This window comes from Papio anubis, chromosome X (genome assembly GCF_008728515.1).
Source record: "Papio anubis isolate 15944 chromosome X, Panubis1.0, whole genome shotgun sequence".
Classification (NCBI taxonomy): domain Eukaryota; kingdom Metazoa; phylum Chordata; class Mammalia; order Primates; family Cercopithecidae; genus Papio; species Papio anubis.
This window is the reverse complement of record NC_044996.1, coordinates 113,986,670-114,008,314: the sequence shown is the minus strand read 5'-3', so window position 1 is coordinate 114,008,314 and position 21,645 is coordinate 113,986,670. Positions and strand designations below refer to the sequence as shown.

The window sequence follows — 21,645 nt, the reverse complement described above, 5'->3', positions numbered from 1 at the left end:
TTGAGCAGCTGTTTGACTCTCAATTCTAAGGCTGGGCTGCTTCCAACAATCACTGGGGAAGTTACTTCCTACTGACAATAATGTTGTTAAGTTCTGAGCTGACCTTGAAAGATCACTGATGAAAACTCAATCTGTTCCCATGGCCATTTAGGGAATTAGGTCTTAGATCATTGAGCCTAAACTTTAAGATTTGGAAATTACTTCTGAAATGATAGTAAAAATGAATGGATTATTCGGAAACCCTGTGACAAATTAATTTGTATATGTTCTCAAGATACTGAGCCAAAATTTGAGGTTGTCAAGTATAAGTGGTAAATAATTTCTGAATCATACCCTTTGTCTCTGTCTATCAACATAATCCAAAAATGGAACCCTAGTTCGTTCTAAGCACATACCCTCAAACATGATCATTCCCAAGTCTTTCTCAGATGGCAACATCATTATTTTATTTGTTCAAGCCATTGACCTCAGAATTATCCTTGACTCTTTGCTTCCTCTCAAACTCCACATTCTATCTATCTTAAGTTCTATCAATTATAGCCTCCAAATATATCTTGGATCAAATAATTATTCACCATATCTATCATTTCCACTCTAGTCCAAGTAATCATTTCCTTCCGAGATGACTTCACCACCCTCCTTTTTCTGTGTCTTCAGTATGGCTCTTTTTATAGTCAATTCTCCATAGCAGCAAGAGTCAACTTCTAAACACATAAATCAGATCACATCATCCCTGCTGAGAGCATTCTAGTGATGTCTCCTTACACACAGAATAAAATCCACCTCCAAACTATGGCCTGCAAGACCATTCATTATCTGGCCTTTCCCTCTTTCTAGAACCTATCACTGTCTACTGATCTTATTTCCCTTGAGATACACAGCCCATCTTGCTATTTCTGCAACACTCTAAACCTGTTCTTACCATTGGGTTTTTGAATTTGGTGCTTCTTCTGCCTAGAATCCTCTTCATTCAAGGTCTCTGAATGGTTCACTCACTCACACAGGTTTTGTTTCTTTGTTTGTTTGTTTGTTTGTTTTTTAGAGACAAGGTCTTACTGTGTCACCCAGGCTGGAGTGCAGTGGCACAATCTCGGTTCACTTCAACCTCCACCTCCTGGGTTCAAGTGATTCTGGTACCTCAGCCTGCTGGGTAGCTGGGACTACAGGCACACATCACCATGCCCAGCTAATTTTTGGTAGAGACGTGGTTTCACTATGTTGACCAGGCTGGTTTCGAACTCTTGATGTCCAGGAATCTGCCCGTTTCAGCCTCCCAAAGTGCTGGGATTACAGGCATCAGCCACTGTACCCGGCCTCACACAAGTCTTTACCCCAAAATAACCTCCTCACATAGGCCAGTACTCCTCAATCTTTCTCTATTCATGCTTTGCTTATTTTCTCTTCATAGCACTTACTACCCGACATACTTTCATGTATTAATTTATTGGTTTACTATGTATTTCTGTCACTAAAATCTAAACATCCATGGGGCAGAGACTCATTTTGTTCACTAACATATGCTTAACATAGAGTAGGCGCTTCATAAATAAATTTCTTGAAAGAATCAATAAATTCTAGGAATCTGAGTTATGGCATCATTTTTCCTAAAATAATTTTTTTGGGGGGCAAAAGGAAGAGCACAGAAGAAGATCAAGGGATCATTTGTAATTAAATGAATAATGTGTATGAAAGTGCTTTGTAAAGGCAAAATACTATATAAATACTATTTTAAAAAGTATTTGTCAGGACATCAAAATATTTTGACAAAGTGAGACAGAAGACTTTGGTAGAGAAGTCAGTTTGTAAATTATTCACATCTCATCTTGTTACAGTCATTAGAGAAAAGCAGCAATTCCTAGATGACTCAGTTCTTCAGTTTTGATGATAAAGCTAGTTTTCAGAAGACTTAGACTTAGTTTTCAGAAGACTCAAATGCCTAGAAATGCAGTTCTAAAAATAATTTTTAAGTCATTTCTATTCAGCATCCCTAAATATGACTGCATAGGATATCAAACTTATACAAAAATGATGAAGAATAGATCAAAAAGATGCCTATTTCCTCCAACGTGGCTAAAAAGACATCTTAGAGTAGATATAACTAACTGTCAAGTGGTTTAGAAACTGTAAGAGGCCAGGTCATTGAATGTTAGAATGAATCACTCTGGCCAGACGCGGTGGCTCACACCTGTAATCCCAGCACTTTGGGAGGCCGAGGCGGGTGGATCATGAGGTCAGGAGATCGAGACCATCCTGGCTAACATGATGAAACCTCGTCTCTACCAAAAATACAAAAAATTTAGCCGGGCGTGGTGGCAGGCACCTGTAGTCCCAGCTACTCGGGAGGCTGAGGCAGGAGAATTACTTGAATTCGGGAGGCGGAGGTTGCAGTAAGCCGAGATTGCATCACTGCATTCCAGCCTGGGCAACAGAGTGAGACTCCATCTCAAAAAATAAAAAAAATAAAAAAAAGAATGAATCACTCTATCCCAGCTTTTGGTTGTTTTTCAGAGGTGATAGGGAACAATGCATTTTTCCTAACACAGAGCTGACTTAAATCTTAACATTCACAAATGGTACCCTAAGATATTTTATCTTTCTGTAAAAAGAAAACACAGAAAACTCATCAAGCTAACATACATACTAAAATGTATTCCATGTAAGCAGGCCAGCATTGATAACAGAATTAGCCTAAATAAATGTATAATCTACAACATGATTTCAGGATAATTTTATCGAATTTCTAAGCCTCTCTCTCACTTTGTGGTGACTTCTGAGGAAATCGAACATACATAATATATGACCTGACAAATGAACAAGTAAACTACTTTATTCAAGCCTTTTCATTTGTCAACAGCATCCAAACAATAATGGCTTTCTGTCCACTCTTTTAATAATGTATGTATTGATTACTTCCATCTAAATCTTAACCAGAAAATCTCTGGAAGCTCTGAAGGTGTCCTTAATGGTCTCTAGGGAAGGGATTATAGAGATTCTTTTAATTGAAAGATGAAAACCTAGTGACAAACAATTTCATTAGTAAAAATGCAAACAAAAAGTCATTACCTACACTGTTGTTATAATCAAGATCTAATCTCCATTTGAATTTGGGGTAGGAGGAAGGGAGTTGAATAAGCTGATGTTTTATTGCAGTTCTCCTTTGAAATTCCCCACTATGATTTGCTCCTTTAAAACTCTCTCTAGGTTAATCACAGAAGTAGACAAGTAATAAATATCACTTTAGTGACTGCTCAAGTAAAACAAAGGAAGTCAGTTTTTAAAATATATCTGGACCAGAATAATACACACTAATTGAAAACGAGTCAGTCTAGTGAGGCAAGTAATGAGGAACTGTAAAAGCCAGGATAATGTATTCAAAAGATATAAAAATTGGTCAGTTTATATTTGCTAAGGCACATTTGAGCTTTAATTATTTATAACACTTCACTGCATCTGGAGCATTATTTTATTAATTAGTCTTGAGAGCTATTCAGTTGCAGTTGTTACGCTGCCCAGCTGGTTTGGGGGGCACAGATCTACTCCCATGGGTGTGAAAATTGCTTTGAGGAGTGAGACTATAGTCCCCAAATACGTCTGTGGAGTATCTTGGCATTTTACTTACAGAAGAACCATATATCTCTCCATGACAGCAATTGATATTGACTGTATATTTTCTCTACAAGAAAAGAGTACAAGACATGTAATATTTTACTACAAAATATTATCACCAATCTGAAATGGTATACAAAGAAAAATACAAATTACTTGTTTTGTAAAAATCCTGATTTATGGAAAATGAAAGTGAAAATGAACAATATTTGATTCTAGTTTCAACTATTGACATTTTAATGGGATTTGTATCCCCATATAAAGCATCAGCAAAGGATATTAATAATTTAGGATAGTAAGCAGATGATTTTTTTTTAAAAAAGTGGCACTCTAAATACATGGGGAATAAGTTTGCAATTACAGTGACCTATCTTGATACCAAGGATTCTATATAAACAACAATTAAATCAAGAAACCCATAAAGAGCAATACAATTTACAATTCTGGACACATGGCAAAGTAAAACAAAAGTCCACAAATATAAGATCTGTCAACTATTTGATCTTGATGGAATTTTGTACTGATTATGTTTTCTTTCTCTTTTTCTAACTGAGTTCAGGAGATCTGATAGAGAGATCCAGTTTCAAGGATTTTCCATTGTTCTTTTGTCCACAGGCATCAAGAGCATCACTAACTAGATAGTCCATATATGAAAGGGCTACCACATACATGAGACAAAACTTTGAGTCAAATAGGCTACTAAATTGTTCTCTCATCAGCACTCAGGAGTGGTGATGTTGTTTGAAGAAGGAGAGTGTTTTGTGTCAATAATTTTTCTTAAAGATACCAAGAGAAGCTTGAAAAAGCATTGGGCCAAACTACAAGTAGAAACTGTACCTCGTATGTTTACTGCAGCACTACTTACAATAGCAAAGACATGGAACCAACCCAAATGCCCATCAATGATATATGGATAAAGAAAATGTGGCACATATACACCATGGAATACGATGAAGCCATAAAAAAGGATGAGATCATGTCCTTTGCAGGGACATGGATAAAACTGGAAGCCATCATTCTCAGCAAACTAACACAAGAACAAAAAACCAAACACCGCATGTTCTCACTCATAAGTGGGAGATAAACAGTGGAAACACATGGACACAGGGAGGGGAACATCACACACTGGGGCCTGTCAGAGGGTGGGGGTTAGGGGAGGGAGAGCATTAGGAGAAATACCTAATGTAGATGATGGGTTGATGGGTGCAGCAAACCACCATGGCACATGTATACCTATGTAACAAACCTGCACTTTCTGCACATGTATCCCAGAACTTAAAGCATAAAAAAAAAAAAAAAGTGTGCATCAAAGTAGCTCTACACACTTTACAAAAAGATGCTTAATTAGAAATAAACAGAAAAATCCTGTAAATAAGAAGGGAATACCACTCTATTTCTTTCTTTCCCTGCTCTTGGTCTCAGTAGCCTTCCTTTATCTGATCAGTGTCTACTATATACTAGGCACTTTGGAATGTGCTGGGTAGAAAAATGACAGCTTTCCCCCTCCCAAAAATCTTCTCGAAGAGCATGGTTTAGCAAGAGTGGTTGACATTTATCAAATAGTAACACATGTATGTGATGACAAAGAACGCTATGTTATAGAAAAGTAGACAATTTTAGGAGAGTGTGTAAAGGGAGATCTGGTCAAATGCAGGCAACAGGGAAAAGCTTGCACAATGTCCAAGCCAAGATGTAAAGGATTATTAGATGACAACCAGGATATTACGAGTGGGTGGGTGTAGGTAAAAGGGTTTGAGACAGAGGACCAGCATGTTTAAAGCCCCATATAAGAGGGACATGCAGAACTGGAAAAAGCAAAAAGAGGCAGTATGACTGGTGTCCAAACAGCAAGGGAAGAGCATCTAGAAAAGAGGAGGTTGAGGCCAGACAAGCCAGATAGTGCCTTGTCACCCTTGTTGAGGATTTTGGTCTTTTTCAAAGAGCACTGAGAAAACTATTACAGTGTTAAGATAAGGACTGATATAATTGGATTTATGTGTTTTACACAGATTGTTCTGACTGAAATGTAGAAATTGCATTGTAGGGTGGCAAGAGTAGATTCAGAACGGTTAGGAGAAATGGTCTCTTATAACTATGATGATGACAATAGTAGACAGTCAAGAACAATTTTGAAGGTAAATTGGCTGGGCGCGGTGGCTTACGCCTGTAATCCCAGCACTTTGGGAGGCCAAGGCAGGCAGATCACGAGGTCAAGAGATCGAGACCATCTGGCCAACATGGTGAAACTCTGTCTCTACTAAAAATACAAAAATTATCTGGGCATGGTGGCGCGTGCCTGTAGTCGCAGCTACTCGGGAGGCTGAGGCAGGAGAATCGCTTGAACCCAGGAGGCGGAGGTTGCAGCGAGCTGAGATCATGCCATTGCACTCCAGCCTGGTGACAGAGCAAGACTCCATTCCCCCACCGCAAAAAAAAAAAAAAAAAAATTGACCCAGCAATGTCTTGGTAGTGGAAGGCTGAAGGCTGGTCATCTGGAAAAGGTACTGTATCAGTCCACCACACTGTTGTCTGGTATGAGAAAATATTTAGATATTTATTTAGAGTCTTGGAATATTTAGCTAGAGTTTTGGAGTTTTGTAGATTGCAGCAACAAAAAAATAAAGAAGCAAAGTTTCTGGAGTTTTGAAAACAAGTTATTAAAATTTAGATGATTGATTCTAAGTTGTACTTGGAAGGAGGTAAATATGGAAGGTCAGAGGAACTAATGTATAAAACACAGAGTAATCAATGGCCTGGAAGTCTTGTGAAATTCAAGAAAGGTAACAGGGAGCTATCTGAGCAAGCACACTAACCAAGTGGGGATGGATTAACTTCATTCTGGTCAGTATCACTCATAACTCCAGCATCACCATCTCCCCAAGTCATGTTATTTGTCATGAGATTCTTGAGTAAGAACTGAGTAAGTACAAACATTTTACCACTCTTAACAAGTAACCAAAACTAATAACTAGGAATAGTGAAGCAGTATTTATAACAAAATACCAGCTGGAAGAAACCACAGCAATTATTTGGACCGATTTCCTCATATTACAGTTGAAGAACAAAATAGCAATCAAAATCCATCTTATGAAGAAATATGACTAGAATCTCAGTCTCCTGACTCCTAGTGCACCTGTCCAATGATTCATTTTCTTTGGTTTCTGGAACTAGCATAAAATTTATCTTTTGTAGAAATTCTGTCTCATTTCACTATATTGCATAAGGCATTTTTTTTTTAAAGGCCCATCCTTCTCAGTGAGTGCTTTTCTATATGTACACCAGAGTGTTTTGGCTGTTCATTCAAAGTCAGAACATTTAAAACACATAGCACCACTACATTTCACCCTCCCACAAAAACTAATTTAATATTCAGAAATATATGAAGGCAAATGGCTAAAGGAGAAACTGGCAGTTTCCCTGGCATTTTTTGCAAAGATCCTTGGGTCTTCTTTCATGTTCTCTTCCATTTTTATAATTTCCTATATCATCTTCTCCAGAATAATATAAACCCTTGACCTTTCCTCAAGATGCCACCTTTGGCTTTATCTCCACAGAGATCTTTCCTTTACATGCTCGACATACAAAAGTGGCACCATTTTTTCAAGTTTTTATTATTTGGTAGTAATTTGTTTGGTTTGCTATTCATTTCTGTTTTTGTACCTTTTATTACCATTTCCAAAACACTTATCAGTATCCATTCTACACCAGACACTTTGCTAGGCTCTAGGGTCTTAGAGGTGAACAAGACAAAATCTCTGTCTTTTTCACTCAGAGCTTAGTAGAGAAGATAGAAATGTAAGTAAAAACAAAACAAAACAAAACAAAACAAAAAGAAATTATTGGTCATCATTGGAGGATGCTAGTGAACAACTTGTTATTATAAAAATTGGTAAAATTGAAACATGTGTTTTGCTTGTTCATTATGAAAGGTATACTGAGTACCAAAACAGGAGACAAGTGCAAAACATTTTTTTTTTTCATAGACCTACCCCAGTGAATAAATGAAGAAGGAATGGTAGAGATAGGCAATTATCACACTGCAACCCCTAGCCACAGATCATGAACAGCTATTAAACATCACACAAAAAGAGAAAACAAGGCATTATATACCAACTCCTGATGATGGAAGAATACACGAACGCCTGTGAAGCAGTCTTGCCAAAAAAAAAAAAAAACCAAACCCAAATACGATCAAACTATAGAACTGCACTGTTTAATTGGTAGCTACTGGCAACATCTGGCTACTGAGTACTTGGAATGTAATAAGCCTGAATTGAGACGTGCTGTAAATGTACATTTTTTATATTGATTGCATGTTGAAATGACAATAAGAATTGTACTACAGTTGCATGACATACAATGATGAGAAGAAACAGGGTGAAAGGTACAGGGAAACTATACTATTTTAGAAACTTACAGTGAATCTGTCATTACTCCCAAATAAAAAGTAATAAAAAGACCAATTAACCAAAGTAAGGTGTGGGTCTGATTTCAATTTTTATTTAAATCCAAACCAGAAAAAGTTTAAAAAATTCATAATATGTATGAGAGAAATGGAAATTTGAATACGGACTGGATATTTGATATGATGAAATTATTGATATTTCAAAAGCATTATAGTAGCAAGGTGATTATCTTAAAAGAGTAAATCCTATCTTTTAACCTTTTGAAATATTAACAAATAAAATAACACATGCCTGATATTTGTTTTAAAATAATCTGGGAAGAGCTATAGAATAAATAAGATCTGATGTGATTTGATAATTGTTGATGTCTTGATGGGTACATGAGTTTTATTATAGCATTCTGTCTACTTTTGCATATGTTCAGTATTTTTCATAATGAAAAGTTTTTTTTATATATAGTCAAAAGAGATGGACGATTTCTTAAACGGTATTATTAACACAGATGTGTTTGACATTTAAAATATAATGGCTTGAATTATTTGTAATTGACCCTTGGGTGAGAAGAGTAAAAAAGATTTCTATTCAACTTAATTTCAAACAAAATTAATTTTAAATTAGTCACTGGATTACTATGTGCTTAACATGTGCAAAGCACTAGGCTTAAAAATGTCCTACCCTATGTACATCGTTCTGCTTCTGAACCGCTGGAAAGTCGCCTCCAATAGGTGTCTGCCGGCTTAATTCATCATCTTTCAGCTGTAGCCACACCAGAAGTTCCTGTAGAGAAAGGTGCAGACGCTTCCACTGGTCAGAACTGGCTTCCAAATGGGACCTGAAAAAGAACAGCAGCATACTATGTCAGAATATCTAGAATTATAATCGACGATTCTAACAATTCCATTAAAAAAGTACAGTAAACCTATTGTGAGCTACAAAGCAGTCTTGAATAAAAATCTGGCTACTTACTTTTGAGAGCCATAAAACAGGGGATAGTTTGATGGCAATTTTGAGAAAAGGCAGTGTTTAGCCATATGTTTATTTCCACATGCAGAATGCTGAGACTTTTGGCATGGAATATGCACTGGAATCGATTGCTTTTCCATAGTGTTATAGTCAGTGATTCTTAATATTTCTGGTAGAAAAAACTGGATGCAGTGACTAATAAAAAACACTTCGTTTTCATGTGACTCATGCTAGTACTGGAATTCTTTCTGCCTTGAGAAATGGAAAGGTCTCTCCCCACATTTTGACTTTTCCATTTCTACACCCTAGGCAGCCTTTTCCATTGAGTTCTTCCATCTGGCGTCTGTTCCTTTCTGCTCCTCTTCCCAAATGCTTCTCCTTTTCCCCTACCCTTCTTTATTTGTGTGCACCTGGGATTTGTCTTCACCAAGTTTCAACATTTTCTGCTTTGTTTCCTTTGTGTAAAAAATACTAAGACAACAACTCACATGGAAGAGTAAAATCAGACATTTATCTGAAAGCTTCCCCCGAACATGAATAATTTAGGCAGGAGACTGAGTGCTTTACCGTCAACTGTATTTAGAACATGTTAATCCTTTGAAGCCATTTAAGAATACACAAATGAATGATCTATGCTATAAAATCCACATTTTACTTGAAGATGAGAAGCTAAATTAATAAAATAAATCATCATCCAGAAAACAAAGAGGAAACGCAGCATCTCAGCAAAGCTCTATCTTCAGGTAAATTAGAAATTATGCTGAATCACTCAGCTATTATCAGCAATTACTAATTAATTCATAATAATGCTACCTATAACATAAATATAATAAAGTCTTTAATGCTGCAAAGATTGAAATATAAAGCAAAGCAACCAGGTAGAGCAACATTTCCCTTAGCCATTTGGTAACTTAGCTTGACATTTCAAATACAATTCTCCTTTTGGCCTTAGTCAAACAGAATCACCAAAGAATACTTATCTACTGAAATTAAATTGTTCCAAACTTTCTGAAGGATAATTTGACAATACATAAAAGTCTTTAAAATGTGCAAATACAATGACCCACAGGCTTAAATTCAAGGAATTTATACTAACAAAGAAATTGGAAAAAGATACAAAGATATAGGTGGAAAAATGTTATATATAGCATCATTTAAGATTGATAAAACAGAAACAACTTAAATATTCAATATGAGGGAATTGCTTGAGAAATGCAAAACCGCTACCTACTGATTGTTTTCAAATGCAATGAAACTTGTATATGCTTTAAATTTAGAAATTAATGAAATTTATATATGAATTTAATTAAGTAGCTCTTAATTTAAAAGGGAATTATTATATATATAATGGTGCATTCATACAGTAAAATCCTATGCAAGGTTCAATATGATGACATAGTCAAATATTTATGGATATGGAAAAGTCATCATGTCAGTTACTAAGTGAGAAAACAGGTTACAAAACAAATACATTTTTTGAATTTTTCTAAAATATTTGTGTATGTGTATGTATTTGTATGTACATGCTTGTCTATGAAAAAATTTTGTAATGACAACAAGGTTATCCCTCAGAGGTAGATTTACAGGTGATTTATTTCTTAATCTTTATACTTTTCCAAATTGTCAAGATTTTCTTTCTATAATTGCAATATAAACAATATGTTCAGAAAAAATGAAGGCATTTCCATCAAATAAGATAAATTGTTCAAGACTCTGAGGTATTATTTCCTAAGAAGTGAATCGTGAAATACCATAAATGTCATGAATTGAATCTAATAGTGCATGCAGATTGCATGCAATTAGAGGTCAGTTCTTTTATGTTTCTGTACCATCCTTTCAGTTATCACTTTTCCATGATAAGCGTAAGCGACAATTCCCTATGCAAGATTTTAGCTGTTTAAAGGCATGTAATGTATAATGGTTAAATGAATTCCTTGGGGCGTCTGGAATTCAGTGTGGTCCCTTTGAGAGTGAAAGAGGCTGTCAAGCAGGACATTTTGAAAGGTAGGTGGAGAGAGGTAGGGCTCAGACATGGAAAAGCAGCAAAAGGTAGAAAAGACACTGATTAAACAAATATTTATTGACTGCCTCTAGGTCTCTAGGATGCATTGGGGAGGAGGGAGAGAGGAAGGGAAGAGAGAATATAACGATGCTTAATGTTTGGTCTCTGTACGCCTGGTAGAGGAAACAAAAAATCGTTGTGGCAGAGAGGTCTAGAGGAGGATATAGTGAAGGGCAGGCTGCCTATGTTGAGACCTCAAGCTGCGGCTTTGTTTACGTAAGGAAGTGCTAAAATTCCAGTTCTAGGTTAAATGGTGCTGACTAATTATTAGTGGGTCAATGAACCCCTTTGCGTCCCCTAAGCGAGATCAAAATAACTGAGACCTTAGGAATTCAGCTCTCTGTCTCTCTCTCTTTTTTTTTTTCTTTGAGACAGAGTCTTGATCTGTCACCCAGGCTGGAGTGCAATGGCACGATCTTGGTTCACTGCAACCTCCACCTCCCGGGTTCAAGCAATTCTCTCCTGCATCCGCCTCCCAAGTGGCTGGGATTACAGGCACCCACCACCACACCCAGCTATTTTTTTGTATTTTTAGTAGAGATGGGTTTCGCCATGTTGGCCAGGCTGGTCTCGAACTCTTGACCTCAGGTGATCCACCTGCCTCAGCCTCCCAAAATGTTGGGATTAGAGGCATAAGCCACCGCACCCAGCCAGGAATTCAGTTCTAAAGGATCTAAGAGAAAACTTAATAGCGTGAAATAGGGGTTGTTGGAAGCCAGGGACAGAGGACAGTCAAGAGATCTAATATAGCAGCAGAAGACGGACCTAGAACCTTAAAAGGTGAAAAGCCTCTCACATATCTGGATAAGGGGCCATTCTTTAATTTTTTTCTAAGGTGTGGAGTTAGATAAAATTTCAGAATGTTTGATCATCTTAACTACATATCAGATTGCTTCATTTTTTCCCTCTCCTAAAGCTCAAGAGTGAAAGGAAAAATGTGCTGGGAGGACAAAAACTGAAGCAAAAAACTTATAAAGCACAGAGAACACTGAGTAAGCACAGAAGAGGTGAAAGGCAGCCAGAGAATGAATTAAAACAGCATACACAAATGTGTTCAATCTAAAGCTCTGGGTCTCAATCTCTAGCGTGCATAGGAAACATTTGAGTAGCTTGTTTAAAATCGAGATTGCTAGGTGCCACCTCCAGACTTTCTATAATTCTATCAAGAATCTCTGCTCTTAACAAGAACCTTCACAATTCCACAGGTAAGCTCCAGAACCATTCTTTGATAAAGAATTTATTAAAGCATTTCTGATATGCCCCAAACATTACTTCTTGGTCTCCACAGGGCAAAGGTGGCATCTGTCAGTGACTTGATTTTGAAGATCTAAATGTAAGGAACATTATGAGCTCAAAACATTTTCTTTGACCATGTTAAGCCCGTGAAATGTTATCAAGTCACATTTCCCAACAGATTTATTAAAACAAATGCCTCATGCCCTATTTTTATTTTCACGAGTGTATATACCAGATATTTCGAAATGATTAACCTATGTTTGCATGTGGAATATCTCCTCCTGAAAATGTTTCTTTGTATTTGTAATGACTTTTTTTTTCTGGTTATATCATATATAGGCTGTTGGGGCTGGAAGGAACCTGAGAGATTATAGTTCAACCTTCTTGTTTTGCATATGTAGAAATCAAGATTGCAAAGGTATAAAACAGCTGCTGAAAAACATAACTTGAGCTGTCCTATTTAGATATGGGAAATGGAAATTACAAACCTTTGTGAGATGGGAAAATCCTTAAACCTTAGTGGTTTTAACCAAATGTTTTAGATCTCTGAGCAAAAAGGCTTGTTGCTGTTAAATTAAATTAAATTGGGCCTAAAGCTGCCTCTGTACACAGCAAACTGCAACCCAGCTTGGCATGTAAGCAATACGCAACTTAAGAGTACATTCTTGTAACAAATAGCTGAGTCTCAGCCAATCCCAGCAGTCAAGATTCAGCTAATCACAGGCTGTAAACTGATCAGCTCATGTCCATATAAGGCAAATGCCTATTTACACTATTCCCAAGTAAGCCAAATTCTAAGCTGTAACTAGTCAAGCTGTTTCTGTATGTCACTTCCTTTTTCTATCTATAAATACTGCCTGCCCACCTTGTTGGGTGGAGCTTTCTGAACTTCTAATTCTGAGTACTGTCTGATTCATGAATTGTTTTTTGCTCAAATAAACTCTGCAAAACTGAATTTGTCTAAAGTTTGTCTTTTAACATTGCTAATTGTCAAATATATTCTGTTTATTCCTACCCACTCAACAGAAAATAAAAGAGGTGTTTCAAAGGGGCATACTTAGCTTCTATCTATTTCTACTAATCTTTATTAGTGAAGACAAGAGCTTAGGGGTTACTACCATTTAACAAGGCAAGTGCTAATCTCTAAAAAGCTGATAGTTTCCACAATTTGTAAGGTTTAGGTAAAACACAGAGCCTTTAGATGTGTTGGAGTATATTGCTTGGTCTTTAAGGAACTCCTCAGTGTCAGGACGCTAAGAATTATAGGGGCTGATAAAGTGACTGTTATTTCTCTAGACACAGATATTTCAACTGTGATTTGGTTAATGCCTAGTTTGAAATCCTTAATAAAACTTTACTCTGAAAGGCATGCATTCTTAAAGTGAAATGTGTTATATTGAATTCATTTTTCACTTTGACTTCCTTTATAAAACTAATGATATATCCCTATAAATCTTTAGTACCCTCATGTAATAAAATAGCACTTAAGCATGCATAAAGAAAAGGTAGGAATGCAGAAATGATAAAGAACCACAATACTGCCATAAAAACAGACACAAAGACCCATGGAAAAGACTAGATAACCCCAAAACGAATCCACACACCTACAGTTAACTCATTTTTGACAAAGGTGCCAAGAACATACAGTGGGGAAAAGACAGTCTCTACCACAAATGGTGCAGAAAAACTGAATACCCATATGCAGAATGAATCTAGACCCCGATCTCTCACCATATACAAAAATCAAATCAAAGTGGATTAAAGACTTAAATGTAAGACCTCAAACCATGAAACTACTACAAGAGAACATTGAGAAAAATCTCCAGGGTGTCATCAACAGATAAATAATTTGAACTTGTACTTCAGAAACAAAAAAATTAAAGAACCACAGAATTAAAATGGGAGCTATCTCTTTAAATAAAGAGAGAGAATTAATCCCAAAGAGAAGTCAACATTTTTTTTTCTAGACAGGTTTTTAACTCCAACATTCAAACATAATTAGCATTCTAAAAGTGAGAGAAAGAAGGTAAGAGATATTCAATGTCCAAGTTGCATTTTTCTCTCAAAGGTAGACCCCACCTCTTTTTGCCCTTTCTTTGTTCTCCATTATAAAAAGACACTAACTATTCTAACCTCTAATAGCAAGTACTCCCCAATAGATTTGTTGCTTCAACAGACTATAATGTCAGTGTCCTTGCCTCTTAATGTTCAGAATTGTATAAATGTCAATATTTTATATAACATTTACAAATTTTTCTGCAAAATATAAAAATCTCACAGAACGTAAATTCTGCTGAAATTATGTTGACAACATATTATGTGATTTTCATAGTTAATAGTATATACAATGATCTGGAAAAATAATCTAGTAGTAGACTAAATTGAAATCTTCATATATATTTCTTATATAAAAAATTGACTTCTCAAGTTATTAATATTTTAAAATTAAAAATACAAGGATTGTAGATATGGAATTTTAGAATGAAAAACACTTTCTTTGACTAATTACCATCTTAATATTGGGTAATGTCATTAGTAACTGTGTGTGTATGTGTGTGTGTACATTTAAGTAAATAATTTTCTCTTTGTTTTTTGCCCACTTAAAGCAGTTAATGTTTTTGTTTCATTTGATGGAACTTAAATTATCGCTGACTACTTACTTTTCTTCCTTATACCTCTTGGCCAACATGTGATGTGATAATGCATGTGGAATGATAGTATATAATTTTCTTGAATTAACTTATGAGATAGGATTATACAATTTCGATTAAATTTCTTTTCTCTCAAAGACATCTTATTTACTTTATACAATGCCTTTTAGATTAATCAGTTCTATTTTAATTAAGAAAACCAAGGTAGAAAAATTAAACAATTTTTCCGGGTTCATAAAGTGTGATTGCAGAATTAAAAGAATAAAATTGTAGAACTGCAGGAGAACTGGAAGAGACTGTTCATGTTTCTGGTCAAACTCTTCATTTCAGTGAAGGAGAAAATTGAAGTCTGAAGCAGTTAAGTGACTTGATCAAGATTATATACTAGACAGTTAGTGACAGAACAGAACAGAAGGGAAACTGGGTTGCCCAGCTGCTGGCTCATGTCTTTCTACTCTACCATACTCACAAATTTCAAGTTTGAAATTTTTGTATTCATATAAGTTAGCTGGAGGCAGTAAGCATAGCCCTATAAAGCAACTCTTGAACACTTGGAGAAACATGTTATCAAGTGTAAATTAGAATAGTATTGGGAAGACCTAGTGAGGAAACAGCCAGAAAAGAAAAGATTCGTTACGGAATATGAATCAAAATTTGGAGAATAAGAGGCGAGAGAATGTTGCAAGTGTGAGAACCAGCAAGGGTACACACTCATATGGGAGAGTGAGGAAATTGTTGGAGAGTAGGAATGCGGTTAGAAAATAGAATCTATTGATTCTCTTGGCTCAGAGAATCTATGTTGGGGAGTAATAGAATGACGCGTGGTGAGAAAGGAACTGGAGGCAGAAAAAGAACAGAGAAGGGAAGGGCTTAGCAAGGACTTAATAGGCACAGTTGGCAGAGAGTGAAGGGCCTACTAGATTCTAATGATTAAATATAACTTCATTAGAGCAGTGATTTTTTGGGTATGCTTTATTCATGGTTGTATCCTCCGTGCCCAGAAGAGTGCCTAGTACATAGCAGGCATTCATTAAATATTTGTTAAATGAACAAATAAATAAATGAATGAGGGAGATATGGAGATTTACAACATGGAAGCTTTGAACAAAAGAGTAATATGATATAAACAGCATCCAAGGTAGAGTATTCTTGTAAATGTATCAATATGGCATAACATGATGACTTAAATAAGACTTTTAATCACAGGAAAAGAAAAGATGTATGGCAGAAGAAAAATAAATGGAAGGAAAATGATACAATATGGACTTGTATTTGGAAGCACAAGAATATCTCTTACGAGCCAATGGAATGCAAAGGGAAACTTCAAAATCATTTGGATTCAAATTCAATTTTGCTTCTTTAAAAATGGACACCTGGGAAATAAAGCACCAATGGTTTTATTTTTTCAAAATATAAGAGCAGTTTCAGAATCCCTCACAAAACAATGAACAAACTGTAATTTTTTATAATATGTTATAACTTGGGCAAACACAGGACTATTTTTCCAGGATATCATGGAAACTATTTTTTAATTGTGGCAACTTTTCATTTTAAAATAACCCCCATGGAAGAAGTGACAAGATTCATAAAGCAGGTTTATCAGTGCCACTAATGCGTCTATATCTAACTCTTCCAGTGTTATTCTATCCTATTTCATAATCATCCCTAATTACTGCCTTTACTATACTTCTCTCAATTGAACTCTGCCTTTTGCTATAGATTGACCAATACCCTAATTTCAATCAAGTGTTAGGAAATAAGCTAAATTGCTTTTATGTGGAGAATTATTTCTTTGCTTTTTATGAGTGCTTATAACATATCCTGTATTATTAGAGAGGCCTATATAAAAGCCCAAACCATTGATTTGAATATTTAAATTCTAGAATTCACAGCACCTTAGATAAGCTAAGGTAACTGTTTTCTACCTGATTAATGACAGCAAGAATTAAACTGCGGTAGCTGACACATGGGAAACTGCGGAGAATGAAGGGTTCATATTTTGGCTGACATGCTGTTTGCGACTTTTAATTCTCCTTTTATTTTATCAAGTTCACATGAGGGAGAGAAAAGGCACTCAGTGATACTCGGAACAATTATAGCACCTTTCTTTTTCTTTTGTGCAGAGAAGAATAACTTAACTCTACCTGCCAATATTTTCTTCCATCGCACATTTTCATTCTTTTTTAATGACGAATGTTATGAAAGTGGCCTATGTCATCACACATACTGACCTCTCTTAAGAGTTTAAGCTGTAGAAAGCTAACAGAGACTCCCTATCTTTGAAAATGCTATTGCCATTGTTGCTCTCAGTGTACCACCAACAAGTTGATACAAAATTCATAAACAAAATAGGGAGATAAGGAACAAAGTCTGGGAAGCCAAGGTGCAAACTTGGGGGAAAGAAGAAAAAACACCTTATACATAAATATAAACTCTGTTCTACTCCTAGCAATCTACTTCTCATAAAAACAAATCCTTTTCTACTCCTAGAAAAAAATCTACTCTCTATTCCATCCTTTCAATTTGTATGCATTTCTTTGTAGAAGTTTCCTTCTTTCTTTATATGCTATGGTATCGCATGGTGGTTAAAAGTTCAGACTCTGAAGTCAGAATCCCTGGTTTCTTTTTCTTTTTCTTTCTTTTTTTTTTTTTTTTTTGAGACAGAGTCTCACTCTGTCTCCCAGGCTGGAGTGAAGTGGTGCGATCCCGGCTCACCGCAACCTCCGCCTCCCAGGTTCAAGTGATTCTCCTGCCTCAGCCTCCCGAGTAGCTGGGACTACAGGTGCGCGCCACCATACCCAGCTAATTTTTGTATTTTTAGTAGAGACGGGGTTTCATCATGTTGGCCAGGATGGTCTTGATCTCTTGACCTCATGATCCACTGGCCTCAGCCTCCCAAAATGCTGGGATTACAGGCGTGAGCCACCACGCCCGGCCAGAGTGACTCATTCTAACATTCAATGACCTGGCCTCTTAGAGTTTCTAAACCACTTGACGGTTAGTTATATCTACCTGGCCCAGACTCCCTGTTTCCATCTTGTATCTTCCACTTGCTAAGTGACCCTAAGGAAGTTATTTAGCCTCTCTGTGCCTCACTTTCTTCAAATGTAAAAAGAATTTAACAATAAAATCTACCTCTTAGGGTTGCTGAGAGCATTAAACCAGTCAATGAATGGAAAGTGCTTATGGCGTTGTGTGGTATGTAGGTACATCATGTAAACGTTAGTTGCCATCATTATTTCATACTTGATGCAGACATTTACAATAGTGCTTCTGAATTAATAAAAATTCAGATTTTCCTCCTCATAGAAGTATATATGTTAAAATTTTGGACAAGTTAGAAGAACTATAAAGAAGAAAAAAAAACTCCCTTCTGTAATCTTTCTATCTAGAGGTAGTAACTACTCCCACTCTTTAGTGCATACTCCCATAACTATTATTAAGTCCATTTGGTCATCTTCTACCTCCCTTCACTATCACTTTTTCTCTAGACATAGAAGAAAGCACAAAATAGTTTTAATAAAGAGAAATGAATTAAGAAAGGCAACTGCTTAGAAAGCAGGAAGACTGGCTTTCATTCCCCGCCCTTGCTGGATCATTTAAGTTACAAGGGGCATTTTACTATCTCTATCCTTTTGTTCCTCCACGGAACTACTGCAAAACTGGTATAACAAGAACTTCCCTCTGCCCCTTTTACAAAGATGCTACGATGCATCCATTAACTAACTTCTCAAAAGAAAGCTGGCACATAGAAGGGGGCAAAATATGAAGTATGTGAGTATAGTACAACTAAAAGCTTAGTTTACAGAGGAGGTGTTTTAACAAAATCTGAGAGGAAGCAAAAGACAGGAAGTTGCTATAGTCTCTCTTTAACTGTAGGAGCTATCTCCTCTAAACTGTTAATTATAATGTGTTACAGTTCTTAAAGACTGTCCTCTGGTATGCATTTAGACTAATGCCAAAAATAATTCCATAATATCCGTTAATTTGTTATCGCTTTTTGTATAACCCTGTGATATGCCAAAAGAGAAATTTATGAAATTAGAATAGCTGCACCTCCTCATTTGAATTCACTCTAATGTCTTAATATCCATGTCTCCTATGGTTATAAAACATCACCATTTTAATCTAATCTGAATCCTCAAGTGTCATCTCCATACCAAGCAAATAAATGATTCATTTATTCAAAATAAAATGAATCATTCTGAAATTGGATGATTTACATAGACATGTGAGATACTAGTTGCTTGTGCTAAGACAATGAGGAAAATTTGGCCATTTTAATTCATTTTGGCCTTTTTGCTCCAGATCTTTTCCTACCTAATGTTGAGAGACTTTTTCCGAAGTTCACTCCACTTGAAGTTCATGTTATCCAAACGTCTTTGTAACAGGACTGCATCATCAGAACCTTCCAGGGATCTCAGGACTTTTTGGCTGTTTTCATCCAGGTTGTGATAAACATCTGTGTGAGCTTCAATTTCACCTTGGAGGTCCTACAGGACAGCAGGAAGAAGAATATGTGCAGAATTACCAAAGGAAGCAAGCGATGAATGTGAATTTGGAGAATTGCAAAAAATAAATAATTATTAGTTCAAAAGACACTTCAATCAGGTTAACTAACAAGAAGATACATCTTAAATCCCTTTTCTTGGCGTATTGCCTTCACCTGTTATTATGTAGATTTAAAATGGGCATCTTATTACATGTAATAAATTTACTCCTTGCCATTATGAGTTGGAAAGTAATGTATTTATAACTTCATAAAGTTCACTAGTTATATCTTCTAGTCTATGAACAAAATGTATTATTTTATGGAAGTGATAGGAAATAAAATTCTATGATAAAGTATACCCCAGTGCCAATAATTTCATTACTATATGGATCAAGTCATATTTTCTATTCACGTAGTAGTCTGTAGAGTTAACTCTGACCATAAAAGCGTGGAGAGACTAATAAACAAGATTGTACTTGGTCCACAGCACCAGCACATTCCTGGGAGTCTGTCATGGGGGAGAGAATCTTCTTGACAACACACATTAAGTTCACCTTGGTATTATAGCATCATACATAGAGTACAGCATCATACATTTATTAGTTATGATTTCCCATTTAATACATATTTTTAGGCTTGACAGGTAGAAAGTACATAGGACCTTGGTAAGAGTTATGATAAGAGGTTATGCATTCAACCTCATTTGCATATACACAGATCAAGAAAATTATTACAGTAGAAGAATCTGACCTTTACATGGTATGTCTTCCTGTGTAACATTTTCAGCTTGAACCGAGGACTACAGCACTGATCCTGTTGCATAGCAATCCTGAGAAAACCCAGAAACTGAAAGAGCCCCGCTTTAAAATGCCAACTTTGCTTACATTCTGTTGACAGAATGAATTTTGGAGCACAGGCCTCACCAGTCAATAATAATAAACGGCCACTTTGTACTCTGCACTAAACAGTAGCCGGGCGTGTGGATGTGGGAGGAACCTCAAAGAGAGGAGGCCTGGAATATGCAACTGACAGTTTATATTAAACAGCCAACTTTTCTTATCATTTTGCCATTACAAGCCAGAGACATTATAAATTCATTTTATATATGTGTTTCCCTCCTTGTTCCCAGCAGAACAGTCAAAGCCAAGGGAACATTCCTTTGAGAGCTGCCGGGTACCAGCATTCCTTTCTGCCTACACAATGAATGGAGGCTTTGTACATTATCTGACTTGCTCTTAGAGATTTGTATGCTTCTGTTCAACAAGTTTAAAAATTCACTCTGAAGCTCCAAACAATTGGATTGATCTGTGTAACCAGAAAAGTTTTTTTTTCCCCTCTCTCTCTCTCTCAAATTGAATTAAATTACTCTGCTAAAGTAAGGGAGAAAGTGGCAGAAATAACATGTTAGAAATTCTGAAGAACTGGCTCATGTTTTCAGCCACAGCCTCTTAAGATGCAGAATTCTGAATATTAGACAAGTAAGGTAGACAGACAATGAATGTCTGTTGTCACTATTTTTGGCAGCTAAAGCATCACTGATGGACTCTAAAGAGAGTTGTGTCCCATTCTCTTTGACTGGGAGACAGGAAGGGGAATATGGATAGAACCACATCAGAAGTTGAAAGAAGGGAAATACTGAAACAGACTGAGTAGTATCTCTGTCCCATCAAAACCAGGTTTGTACTGGAAGGGTATAGCCTGATTTTGAAACTAGTTTATATGGTAGAAGGTTAGTATTGGGATTCTTGAAGAATGAAGTTTGGTCAAATAGATAGCCATTTTATGTTTTTCTTTCTTTCTTCCTTTTGCCTACATAGAATAACACGTCTGCCTAATTTGCACTTCTTCAGCAAAAGAGAAAAGTGAGTGAATTTATCTAAGTACTTCAGGAGAAAAAGCCAACCAGATCTAAGTTCCAGAAAATTCCTTCACTTGTCTTTTACTTTTCTTGTTCTGTTGTATTTGATTTGTACAACACTTTCCTTTTGTGTATGCACTTAGGGGATTAAAGACAAACTTTTAGTTGTTCAACAAAATAAAGTATTTTCACTAGTAGCATCAGTTTTCCATGTTTACTATATTAGTATACATATGAAGGATAGTACATTTGAATTTTTATATCCTAGATTGATAGCAGAGACCCAGGCTCAATCACGAGCTCCTTAAGGTTATGTATACCATGAAGTCACCAACACTTTCTTTGTGCTGATTCATGAATTTGCTAATTTT

At 36.1% G+C, this 21,645-nt stretch overlaps 1 protein-coding gene across 6 annotated transcripts in view; it reads right to left on the bottom strand.

The window, feature by feature from the left end:
• The window catches only part of DMD (dystrophin), a 2,174,064-nt gene that overhangs the window by 374,671 nt on the left and 1,777,748 nt on the right, over window positions 1–21,645 (bottom strand). For 5 of the 6 annotated variants that reach the window (XM_031660704.1, XM_031660695.1, XM_031660696.1 and 2 more), the window contains 2 exons: window positions 19,245–19,417; window positions 8,688–8,844 (listed from right to left, as the gene is read on the bottom strand). In XM_031660704.1, coding sequence (XP_031516564.1) covers window positions 8,688–8,844; window positions 19,245–19,417 — 330 coding nt within the window. Of the gene's footprint in view, window positions 1–8,687; window positions 8,845–19,244; window positions 19,418–20,166; window positions 20,253–21,645 lie in introns of those variants that run through there. The other variant, XM_031660699.1, reaches the window with a different exon arrangement.